General features: G+C 39.7%; 1 protein-coding gene across 5 annotated transcripts in view; it reads left to right on the top strand.

Moving 5' to 3' along the window:
- LOC118019443 (protein FAM13C) overlaps positions 1-12,585 on the top strand; it is a 152,069-nt gene that overhangs the window by 127,843 nt on the left and 11,641 nt on the right. For all 5 annotated transcript variants that reach the window (XM_035018645.1, XM_035018636.1, XM_035018629.1 and 2 more), the window contains 4 exons: positions 432-642; positions 1,750-1,888; positions 7,041-7,122; positions 8,591-8,802. In XM_035018645.1, coding sequence (XP_034874536.1) covers positions 432-642; positions 1,750-1,888; positions 7,041-7,122; positions 8,591-8,802 — 644 coding nt within the window. The remainder of the gene's footprint in view (positions 1-431; positions 643-1,749; positions 1,889-7,040; positions 7,123-8,590; positions 8,803-12,585) is intronic.

Genomic DNA, 12,585 nt, shown 5'->3' with positions numbered 1-12,585 from the left:
TGCGTCCTTCACTCTCCTGCCTTCCTGGCATTCCTGTTGTCTCTTTTCTTCCTCATAGTCTGTCCTCTTTTGCTTCAGCTCCATTTATTGTTTCCCTTTTCACTGTAACATTTTGTAATACACCCTTTAACATATGCAAATAATATGAAATAGAGGGTTTTTGTAATTTGGGGCTAGGCTGATTTTATAATTCATACCAAAATAATTTGTGTTTCCATTTTTGGTGGTGGTGGTGGCGGCTTTAATATTTTCTGCCCAGGTTCTCCGAGAACAAATATGACAGTAGTTTGAAAGCTTTTCATATCCCCAAAAGGAAGAAATGACAAAGAGGCAGGACATTATAATGAATGTTTATGATCTTTACTTAGGAACATGACAGTCTCAAGGCCTCTGTCACTTCTAGGTCTTGATGATTTATCTTGTTTCCCCAGACCCTGCACCAGTCCACAAAGACGGGCAGAATGAAGCAGACAGTGCACCAGAAGACCTCCAGTCTGTTGGGACTAGCAGGCTGCTCTGTCACATCACTGATGGTGACAACCCACTGCTGTCACCACGATGCTCCATCTTCAGCCAAAGCCAGAGATTCAACTTAGACCCTGAATCAGCCCCTTCTCCACCCAGCACTCAGCAGTTTATGATGTAAGAAAACATTGTTTTGTTATTATCTTCATTTCATACAGTTTTTCCAGTACTACATTCATAACCTACAATGAAGTATAGGTCTAAAATAGTGCAAACATGCTTACCAAATGCAACTGTGAGACCTGAGCAATGCATGGCAACAGTCTGTACTTTCTAGTTGGGAATGCTGTGTTAGATCTTGCTGTCTCAGGAGGAAATGGTCAGGGAATGCAGGATACCCCAGGGCTTGCATGTTTGAATGTTTCTGGTGAAATGAGAAGAGTCCTAAGTAAGGATATATATATATATGCAGATATCAGGAATATCCTTCTTGGCGAGCTTAATATTCTCTCTATGCCCACAGTGGCCTCAAAGGATGGCTTGTGGCAGTGCTTGGGAGTTGTACACCTCGATTTCTTAGATTCTAGAAAAATGGTAGCTTACAATGGCTGCCCTTCACCACCCCCCCACCACCCCCACCAAAAAAAAGTGTGGAACTGTGCACTTCTTTTTTAATTCTACAAATAATTTTGATGCATAGCTAAAATGAGTATTCCTTGACTGAAAACATGTGCAGGGAATCCCTAGTTTCTCCTTGGTAACTTCTGTGGTCATTAATGAATTTATCCAAACCTGAGCCCACAGGCTGTCTGTTGATGGACTTGAGGGAGTTAGTGGATTCTTGCTATTATAAAGTATGTGCCATGTGAGAGGGTGAATGAATTTTCCAAGGGGGGGGGTCCATTCCTCTTATCAGATTTTCAAAGGCTCTGTTGTGTCAGTATATCTTCTTAAAATGTTATTAGGTGGGTCTCATGCAACCTGTCAGGGATGACACCACAGCAGGATGTCTCTTTTTGGTCTTAAATTGGCCTCCTCCAAGCTTTAGGAAATGCATTTTCCTGGACTAATATTCTGACATTTATATACTGAAGTCCCTGATGGCATTTTCCCATAATGGAATTCTGTGATTGGTGGTCTCTAATAATAAGCAGATGCCACCATGGTAGACTCATCAAATAACAGACTGCCCTAATCCAGGAAGCTTGGTTTATAGACCAGCAGCAATGTTTATGGGAAGACCATGGGTTTTGATGATTCTGTCCCTCCCTACAATTGTTACAGGCCCCGAAGTTCTTCACGGTGCAGCTGTGGTGATGGCAAGGAGCCACAGACCATTACCCAGCTCACTAAGCACATCCAGAGTCTCAAGCGAAAAATTCGGAAATTTGAAGAAAAATTCGAACAAGAAAAGAAATACCGGGTAAGGGCCCTGTGGTTTGACCTAAGAGTGGATTGTGTCAGAAGTATGTGGGCTTTCCTGTCCTTCCTTTTTGGTTACCACTCTGTGCCAGGGAACAGCTGTTTCCATTTGTCAACCCAGGACCCATCATGAATTGAATTCCCTTCCTGGATCTGTCCTATTCTCACAGGCTGTAATTTGACCCTGATCACATATTTCCTAATAATGGATTATAACTCTTCTTTCCAAACTGATACGATATTGATACTCTTTTTTTCCCCTGAGGAACACTATTATTACTAATTTTTCTAGGACTGATATTTGGAAAGCTTTTGAATTATGATCTTATTTTTTTAACACTTTACTATTTGCAGTTTTGTAAGAACGTATTAAGGACCCAAAGGTCAGAATCTCTAACTGAGAACAGAATGAGGGAGAGAGAGAATCTTCTTTGACATAAGAGTACCTCTGGTTGATAGATGAGGACCTATCAAGTGACATCTGCTCAGGTCACTCAGAACAACAAACCCCAGTCCATCCTTTCCTGTCAGACACCGGTCTTCATGCTGGTGCTGCAGTGTTGTAATGATGAACCTTTTCTTTTATTACATGAGAAACAATAGAGAGGTAAGTGTCCTTATGGCCAATGCTAGTTCTATTTATTTTCCTTAAGGGTGACCATGGCATAGACAAAAATCATATTCATGTAGAATTGTACAAAGATATTGGGTCTTTGGCAGAGGGCCCAGATAGCTTGTTATCAGAATAAAAGAGAACAGGAAATAATGTCTCATACATCTTGAAATATTTAAAGGCTCACTAAGCACGTGGTACAGAGGCAATCGGCACATCCCTGTGAGTGGGATAAGATCCAGGGTGGGAGGCAAGAGTGGGTGATATTCCACTCTCCCATTCTTCCTATTTCCCACAGTGGCTTCATATCCAATAAAAGAGGGGTATAAGGAGTGATTTTTTTTTTTTTTTTGGCTTTGCACAATAGAAAAAAAAAAATCAGACTGCCCTTCGAGACAACCTTAGTGAGGTTGTCACCTTAGTGAGGGTGTTGAAGGTTCTTTTCTTCCTCAAAGTCAGGCAGTGACAGCTGCTTACTGTCTTTTACTTCTTGAGAGCAGGAAGGCACTCTACACATAACAAGTACAGGCCTTTATTTTACAGATAAGGAAACTGAGGCCCAGAAAAGACTTGTAACTTGCCTTAGGCAGTTGTGTTCTATCAGCTCAGACTGGGGGTGGTAGATGAAAGATGAGTAGGTTTCGTAATGGAGGAATAGAAGTAAAATTTGTTAGTGTCCTCATTTGTGAAAGTTCTAGATATCTTGAGAGAAGCTAATTTTCTCTGTTTGCTGCTGGAATGTTTTTGGATCTGTCATATCCTCACACTGGAAACAGTAGAGTAACAACTAGGGGCTCCATTCCCAGGGCCTGTTAATACTTGTTACCTGGCCATCCTTGAAGCAGGCTGATCTGAATTTGAATCTGGCACAGTTAGTTAGGAACTTTGTGACTTCGAACTTGTTACTTTATCTTTCTGAGTCTCAGTTTATCCATCTGCATAGTGAAGTTTATGTTAGTAGCAATTTCTTAAGTTTGTGAGTATTATATGAGGGAGTGCATATATAATGCTTACTATAGAATTTGGCACAAAGGAAGTAAGTGGTCCTAGGTATTACTAACTTTTTAATCTATTTGACTGATATTTGACCAGGCTATCCCACGACTGCCTCTGCCTTGCCCAAAAATGAAGAAAAATGGTACACATTAATTCTTTACTGATTTCCTCCCTACAGCCACAGACCCTGGATTACTACTCTCGACTATAATAGCCCCCCAACAGACTGCCTATTTTGGAAAGGATTTTCTTCTGGTACCTCCTGCCCTTGTCTAGAGAAGTTTTCAGGCTAGTGCAGACACATGCCCACACAACACACTTAAACATTCACAAACACAGATGGATGAATTTGGGAGCAGTAGAGGAGAGCCTCATGGTCACCACTGCCTCAGTGTGTATAAAAGTCTCTGGTGTAACCAGAACCTTCCATGTCTTAGGGAACGGGGCTTCCCCTCGCCCTTCCTGCCAGGGCGCCAGGCTCTGGTTAGAGGTTTGACATGTTAATGGTCCATTAATTAATGGACTTAATTAATGTGTAAGGATTTGCTTCCTGGCAGGCTGATTGTGGAATTAATAGCACCCACAGCTAGTGTTTCAGTCTGAGCTCCTCCTGGGCCTCTGTGCTAGTCTGATGCCCTAGTACAACATGTATCTTTCCCTCTGTTGAATGTGACCATTTTACATTCCTATCCCAAACCGTGTTTATTCCCTACAATTAATTTTACACTTAACTATCGTTACACTTATGGAGTTAGAAAAGGCTGTTTCAGCCAGATGTCCACTATTTGCGAAATTAGAGAATATTAAAATTAGAAGGAATCAGTCAGTCTTATTTCTCATTTGACCACTGAAGGAACTGAGACTCAGAGAAGGGAAATGACTTCCCCAGGATGACACAGTGAAGAATTGACATAACCAAGACAACTCAGGTCTTTTCATTCCTAATACAGAATTCTTTCTAAAGTGTCTTTTGAACTGTCTTTGACAGACCACAAATCTGGTCCAGTGATATCCTCAGTCATGTGCCTTGGGGGTCCCGTTTTAATTGCATTGGACAAAATACAGCTAGTTAGGAACTTTGTGACTTTGGACTTGTTACTTTATGAGTCTGTAATTTCTGGGTTTTATCCCCTTGGGGTCTATTAAACTGGAATATTTCAGTTTAGAAGTTAGAAGGCTTGAATCTCCACAGTTTGTACATGAAAACTTTCCATGTGATTTGAAAACTGCCATCCTTGTGAGCTTGATTTAACCTCTTTTGAAAGCTCCCCCAGGTGTAGGGAAATAAAAAATTCATTTCAGAAAATGATTTCAGGCTTTAAAATATTTTGTCAGAAAAAAATCAGCCTTGAAATTTTCCTAAGTCCTATTTGCGGTAGTGAAAGCTGATTTCTTTGGTGGTCCTTGGTGTAGGGTCTTAGGTTTTTGTTCTTGTTCTTAACATTATTTAAAAAGATGATAACTGTATAGAGCATATCTAGTGAAAAAGATGTGTTCCAGATGAACAAGATGTGTTTTCAGATCAGAGTGGAGAATTCTGTGAGGATTTTGAGAAACCAAATGTAAAATATTGGCTGTCCATATAACCAGACTGTTACCCGAAACCAGCACACTAAACTATATAACAGGGAAGTGGCACAGTGCTTCATTCTAGCACATCATGGGTAGGACCAGGCTAAGCGGTTTTGGAGGTGTGTCCTTATGTCACTGTCCATGGTACTGAAACCAGGGCTTCGCTCATGGAAACCATCTGAGCTCCCCTTGGAAAAACCCACTGTTGTTTTCCTTCAATCTTCTTTTTCCATCTTGATTTTAAAAGTATGGTTTTTACATCATACTAGAAGTGACAGAACCATGCCTTATGTTTCACAATTAACATTTAATTCCGTGTACCTTTTTTTTTAATTAGAGAGAGAGAGAGACAGTGTGTGTGTGTGTGTGTGTGTGTGTGTGTGTGCCAGAGGGGGAGGGGCAGAGACAGAGGGAGAGAGAGATTCCCACGCTGAGTGTGGAGCCCCATGCTGGGCTCAGTCTCAGGACCATGAGATCATGACCTGAGCCAAAATCAAGAGTCAGATGCCCAACCAACTGAGCCACCCAGGTGCCCATAATCCCACGTACATTTGATGACCATGTTTTTTTCCCTTTGAATCTAGGAGGAACACATTTCTCTCTTGATGCCTTTCTCTCACCAACAACTTGCTGATGTTACACAGACTTCGTGGATCCTTAAAAAACCTATGGCAGAGCCCCTAGACTTAGCCACTATCAATGTACACATTTCTGGCGATATTATAATTATGATCAGGGCATCCTGAACATTCCTATATAGTAGTCCTTATATATACTCAATTCAGAGTAGCCATTAATCTTCTTGAGCCTGCATTGACGTTAACAGGGTGGCCTTGATTTATTTAAGAAAGATCTTACTGACCTATGGGGGTGGAGGCTAAGTATGTTTGGCCATCCTTCTTTCCTTGTTTCTCTTTTCTGTAAAGAATCTACTTTTATGCTCTGAGGAGAAATCCAGAAATCAAAGTGAATGATTTGTTTTAACAGAGTCATGTCCTCCCAGAATAAAAAAATACATTCTTATTGCCACATCCAAGTTCTATTAACTACTTGGTAAGACGTACATACCCCTACATATATGTTTGTTGGTGAAGACATATCCAGAATTCCTGTGAAAGTCTGGTAGTAACACTCTACTATCACCACTGCCAGTAATAATAATAACATTTGTGGTTCTAGTTAACACACCTATAGTGTATAGCATATGCCAGTAACTGCTTTCACTGTTTTATGTACATCAACTAATTTGCCCCTTCCAGCAACCCTGTGAGGGTGATGCTGTTATAATCCTCATCTGGTAGATGAAACTGAGGCTTAGTAATTTTCCCAAGGCCACACATATATGATTAAGTTTTACTTTAATGCTAGCCCAGTAGGATATTGAGTCTATAAACAGTGAGATGATTAGAAATCTGGGTACCCCCCTGAAATACTGACTCCTCAGACTGTTGTCAGGTTTCAGAGATCCTGGGGTCTCCTTTATTCAGGTTTGTGGAAATGACTGATAGGACCTAAATCTTCCAGTTTGTCAGTATAACCCAGACAGGTTGTGGTCATAAACCATGCGCGTGAGCACAGGTGAGGGAATAAGCACTGGTTTATATTAGTGCAGTCAACCACACTGATATGAAGAACGGCCTGGCAACCAACTCTGGGGTGTGGGTGGCCCACAGGGTGACTGAGGATTAGACTGCAGGGGACTGGCATGGTTAGGGCTATGTGAAAAGTACTGAGTGACTAGGCATGTTTGGAAACAATGCCCATGGCAAGGATGAAAATGTGGAGGAGGTCAAGAATGTTTGCTCTGTTTTTCAGAAGGAACTCTATCAACTGGAGTTGTCACACCTGAATTTCTCTCCCAGGTTTATATGTCTCTAACTACCTTTGTGTGTCTTGGCTGTTTAAAAATTTTTTCCTTTTTTCTTTTTCTTTTCCTCCCTTCCTCCCACCCACACTTTCCCCTCTCTTGTAGCCTTCACATGGTGACAAGACTTCTAATCCTGAAGTCCTGAAATGGATGAATGATTTGGCTAAAGGTCGTAAACAACTCAAAGGTAAGGGCCAGCCAAGGGTCTCTTTTTCCAGAAAGGAAGCAGTTAAAATATTGATAATGTGCTCCGAGGCACTTTTTTTTTTATTCTTTTCCACCTGTGCCCTCTTTAACCTTGTCTCTCACCTAGATTGGAGGCTCTATTTTGAAATAAAGGGTCCTGGGTCCCCTTCATTGTTTGGCCCCATCTAATATCTCCTTATAAAGAGACTGAGGAACTACAGACTCTGAAGTGGAATGATTCACTTCAGTGCCAGGAGCATTTCAACATGTGGAGTATTAACTTCCCTGGGTTACTGGATTCTTGGATATTAGAAAAAGACCTGAGCAATCATTTACTCTGCATCCCCCATTGCACAGATGAGGACATTTATGTCCAGAGATAGGGACAAGTTACATATCTGAGAGGTAGTGAGCTAGGTGTAAAACTCATTTCTCCTACCTCCTAATCCAGTGTTCTTCTTTCTGTGTTTCTCTGGACATGATTAATGTGAGTATTGATTAACTCTAAAATCCGTTTAAAAGTACTATGGTATTTACCAATAAAAATTTATTTTCTTCCTCTCTCCACGTACTTATTTTGATACCTCTTTAGAGACGGGGGAATTTTTTTTCCAAATTTCTAAAAGGGTGGCGATAAGGAACTGGAAGGGAATATTAATTCATGGTATTAAACTGTAATGATGTAGCAGGTTTATAAAATATGCAGTGTTTAAACACCATACCAGAATCTAACTAAAAAACAAACATCAAACAAAATGAGCTGTGTAATTGAGAAATCAATACAAATGGCCACATGGACATTATCAGCCCCTTAGCATATTCTGAAATGTAATTCCCTGACATGTCCCAGGTGGCTTTTTTTAAATTTTTAATTATGTAGGCTTATATAAAACCACATTGAAATAATGGTGATTCCTGGATTTTAAAAGATAACATCAGACAAAATTGTGACATCTGTCAAGTTGGGGCTGGCATTCCCATTCCTCCTGTATTTCCTCAGATGTCTACATGTGTAATGCCTTACAAGTGCTTGCATTTATTTGTTACAAGTGCTTGCATTATTATTACAGGGACTCTTAATGGCACAAAACTTCCAAACTCAAGAAAATGAACCTTTGAGTGTAGAATTTCAGGTGTTATGGTGGGTAACGGGTAAAATCTTTGGGGCAGTACGACTGGTCTTCGTCTAGAGTTCATCCTCTGAAATTTAAACCACTGAGTTACTCCTACACATGAGTTACTCCATTTCCATGAGATTCCAGCCTCTAGAGCCATTTGTTTCTACATCTGATTGGGAGTTTATGCTGTTGGTTCTGGTTACTGAGGCTGCCCTTGCCCTGTGGAAAGCCGTCAGCAACACCATCCAATTCCACTGATTTCACATCCGTTGTGGGAATTTCTGAAAGGCTCTCTACTTTTAAGCCCAGTGAGTCCTCCTTGTTCATGGTAACTCATGGCATTTCTCTTAGAACTAAAGCTGAAGCTCTCAGAAGAACAAGGGAGTGTTCCCAAAGGCCCACCTAGAAACCTGTCCTGTGAGCAACCCGCAGTCCCCAGAGAGAATGGGAAGCCAGAAGCTGTGGGTCCTGAGCCATGCTCCTCTGGAGAGGAGACTCCAGATGCTGTGTTAACATGCCTGAAGGAGAAGAGAGAGCAGCTTCCTGCTCAGGAGGATTCTAAGGTACCTCACCATATCCTCATAGGCCCCAACACACAATACAGTGTCAGTGAGATTATGGTTTTTACCAATTTATAGGAGCACTTGGCACCACAAAAACATCTTTAGGAGACTGGCTCTGAAATTTCAGTCAGGTAAGTTCTTAGTAAGTTATTGGCCGTGACCTATGGGTGTTGCCACTTAATTCCATGATGTTATTCTGGAAGTTACAGTATTACATGTTGGTGGGAAGCAAATGACAAAGATATTAGGTGTATCATATCTCTTTCTCGCCCAGTTCCCCCAATAAGTGAGCAAATTAACCCAAGATTAGTATCACAATCCCATTTTACCATGTTTTATTAAAAAAATAATGAAGCTGGGATGATGTATACATAGTAAGGACAAGAGTGTTAGGTGATAAGACGTTTAAAACTGAATTCTTTAGACATCTTAGTTTTGAAATCTCTGTGAGACATTCAGGTAGAGTTGTCAATTAGACATTTGGATACATGAGCCTAGAGCTTGAAGAAAATATTTATCATATTTTACAAAGAAGATAATGAAATCAATTAATATTTACCTGGCTAATTCCTCCTCATCCTGCACATCTATGCTTACATTTCACTTATGCCAGGGAACCTTCCTTGTAGTCCTTTCTGTCTCAACTCTAAAAGTGGTATGGTTGCCTTTAATTTCTTGAATAAGAGTTGTAGCTCCCCTATCATAGCTCTAATTATGCTATATGACATTTTCTGTCTCTTATTTTATACTTTAGACCTCTTGAGTAGAAGAGTTGTTTGTAGCTCATGATCCTACAGTGTCTGTACATGGTATTGAATAAAAGTTTGCTGAGTGAATGGACAGAGACTTAATAAACTAACATATTTAAGTTTGAAATCAAGTATTCTTGAAGAGAATGCTGCCTTTACCTGTTTTATTGCACATTATCTAGTCTCAATCATAAGGTGGCAACATATATCAAATGCCAAAAGGCTTACCATATGCCCCTGGACTTCTCCTTTACATGGAGATTTGTGACCTACAAGCAGAAATGGGCCTTTTTTAAACAAAATATGTTTAGACTTAAAAATAATCAATTATGTGTTGTGAAAAGTGAATAGGTTATCATCTACTTGGCCTCCCACCAAAGATTCTAGATTTTTGTGATAGCCAGTGGATAAGTGGGTAACACACACACACACACACACACACACACAGAGACACATCTGTGGTTTTCTATCTTTCAGGGCTTCTGATGGTCTTTCTTGTATTTTCTAGTTACCTTAGCCACATCTATAAAAGAAGCTTGGTCAACACCCAAGTCCTAATTCTATGTTCTACTTGATTAGTGCAGTGAGGGATGAGTTAGGATTGGTATAGTAGACTTAGATCAGGACTCAGTGCTTCAACAAGCTACTTTCTAGCTATGTACACTTAGCAAGTGAACTAATTCTCTGAGATTCAACTTCAACATCTATAAAATGCAGACAATACCTACTCATATAATTATTGTGACAGTAAGGAAAGATGCCTGGTGACTGGTGCACAATCATTCATTTGCAAAGATATTCAAATGCCTATTATGTGTTGTGAAATATGATACATCATGGATATAATATGATAGAGAAGCTTTGGGGGTTGCTGCCCTCACAGAGCTCATGTTCTTCTGGGAATTGGGATACAATAACAAACAGTTCAATAAATAAAATTATTAAAGATTTTGATAAATAGTGTGCAAAGAATTAAACATAATGGGTATGGTTTCTACTTTATATAGGGTGATTAGGAAGGACAATAGATGACATATTAAATTCTTCATTAAGAATTTGCAGGCCAAGAAAGCAGCAAAAAGCATTTTAGGCAGATGGAACTGCAAATGAAGACCTTGAAGGAAGAGCTTGCACATACTTGGAATTCTTGGGTCTGAGGGCTAGAGCACAGGATGGCATGAGATGAAGTCAGAAAGATAGACTGGGGGCCCTGACACAGTACCTTTTAGGGGAGTAGAAAGTATGGGAAAGCTGTTGAGTTGTTGAAAACAGGAAAGTGACATGGTGTGATTTATATCGAAAAGATCTTTCTGATTGCTGTGTGAAGAATAAATGATAGGGGGAAAGAATGGAAAGGGGAAGATGAAATGGGTGGTTTGGACTAGCATGATAGCCTTAGAGATGGAAAGATATAGACCTATTCAAAGTATATTTTGGATGAAGAATCAAAGGATATGATGAATCACTGGACAGTAGGGAGTGAAGGAAAGGAAGAATCCAAGATGGTGATGGGTCCATTTACTGAGATGGGGAATACTACAGGAGGAACAGATTGGGTATGGGACTGAAAACTTAAGAGGTCTGTTTTGAACATGTTTATTTTAAGATCTTTGAGCAATAGTGTGACAAACCATCCCTGGTTTCCTTGGATTTTCCTGGATGCTGAAAATTTCAGATGCTTTCATCCTGGGAAAATGCAGATGATTGGCCACCCTACGGAGGCATCTAAGTCAAATATAGGCACATGCATGCACAGGAGAATCTAAAGATCAGAGAAGCGTATTTGAGTTCTTTGTAAGTTATCTTTGCTTAAATGGCAATTTATTTCTATTATTTTAAATGAAGTATCTGTTGAACTGTTTAATAAATGTCAGTAGCCCCTTCAGATATCTCTGCAGTAGGCTAAAGGTAGGCCCTTTAAATAGAAAGCATCTGTAATAGAACATGTAGCTCTCAATATCTAAAGCTGTAGTATTGTTCCTGGGGAAGTTGAATATAGCAGACCATAAAGTGGCTAGTCAACCATCAGGTGGTTCCTACAGGAGAGTCCCCAAATCACAGCAGAAGCCAAGGGAGGTTTGCAAATTTCCACAGTAGCTATGTTATTCCTCGCTTCTCAGTGAGCTTGTTAGCGTTTGAGATTATCTGAAAAGGTCCCATTTCTTTAAACTCAAATTGAAAGATGGTTTTTATCTGGGGTTCTTGCTTTACTGCTGAAAATACATTAAATACTAAAACTTCTGAGATGAAGAATTTTTTTTTTCTAGAGAGAAAATTTTGTAAAATTTTTACATTTGGTACTTGGTCAGAGCTCATACTAAAGCTGATAAATCCTGCAGCTTTGCCTTGTCAATTCAGATACTGCTATAGAGTAATTTTCCTCCTCTTCTATTAATGGATGATTTTTGGAGGTAATCACTTCTGGGTCACAGGGTATCCACTGAGCCCTTGGAAGTGAATGAATCATCCCCTGGGTCTGACTGTGGTGCCTATTTATGTCCTTTTCTTTTGAAAATCCCAAATTGGTGCTGGCACATTATACCCATTTTATTGCCCTTTCTGAGAACTGTAGGTGGTGTTAGGGGCACGGCACAAATTACTAACTAGATGATAATGGCAGTTACTTCTGGGCCTTCACTAACTGCAGCATCTTTGAGGAAGAAAGCAGATTTTAAAAAAAAATTATTTTTTAAAATCAAATGAAAATATAGTGATTGTTATAAATTGTATATATAGTGAAAATATAGTGGTTGTTATACATTGAAGAGAAGGAAACTTAGAGGTAAAGGGCATCAAAAGGAAGATCCCATCAAGTTCTTTTGCCTACTTCTCCTTTTAAAAAATAAAAATAATTTTCTTAATAGATAATATTATCTCATATAGTTCAAAAAAATGTGAAAGGCTACACATTAAAAAGACTTTGTCACCCAATCTGCCAGCTTCTAGCTCTGAGGCTTCCCATTCCCAAGCAGGTAAGTATTGTTACTAATGAGTTATGTGTACTTTTTGAGTTTCTATAAAGCATATACAAGAA

Source organism: Mirounga leonina, unplaced genomic scaffold (assembly GCF_011800145.1).
Source record: "Mirounga leonina isolate KUSES-001 unplaced genomic scaffold, KU_Mleo_1.0 Mir_108, whole genome shotgun sequence".
Taxonomy (NCBI): domain Eukaryota; kingdom Metazoa; phylum Chordata; class Mammalia; order Carnivora; family Phocidae; genus Mirounga; species Mirounga leonina.
Note: the sequence above shows the minus strand (reverse complement) of the source record. Positions and strands in the feature narration are given on the sequence as shown.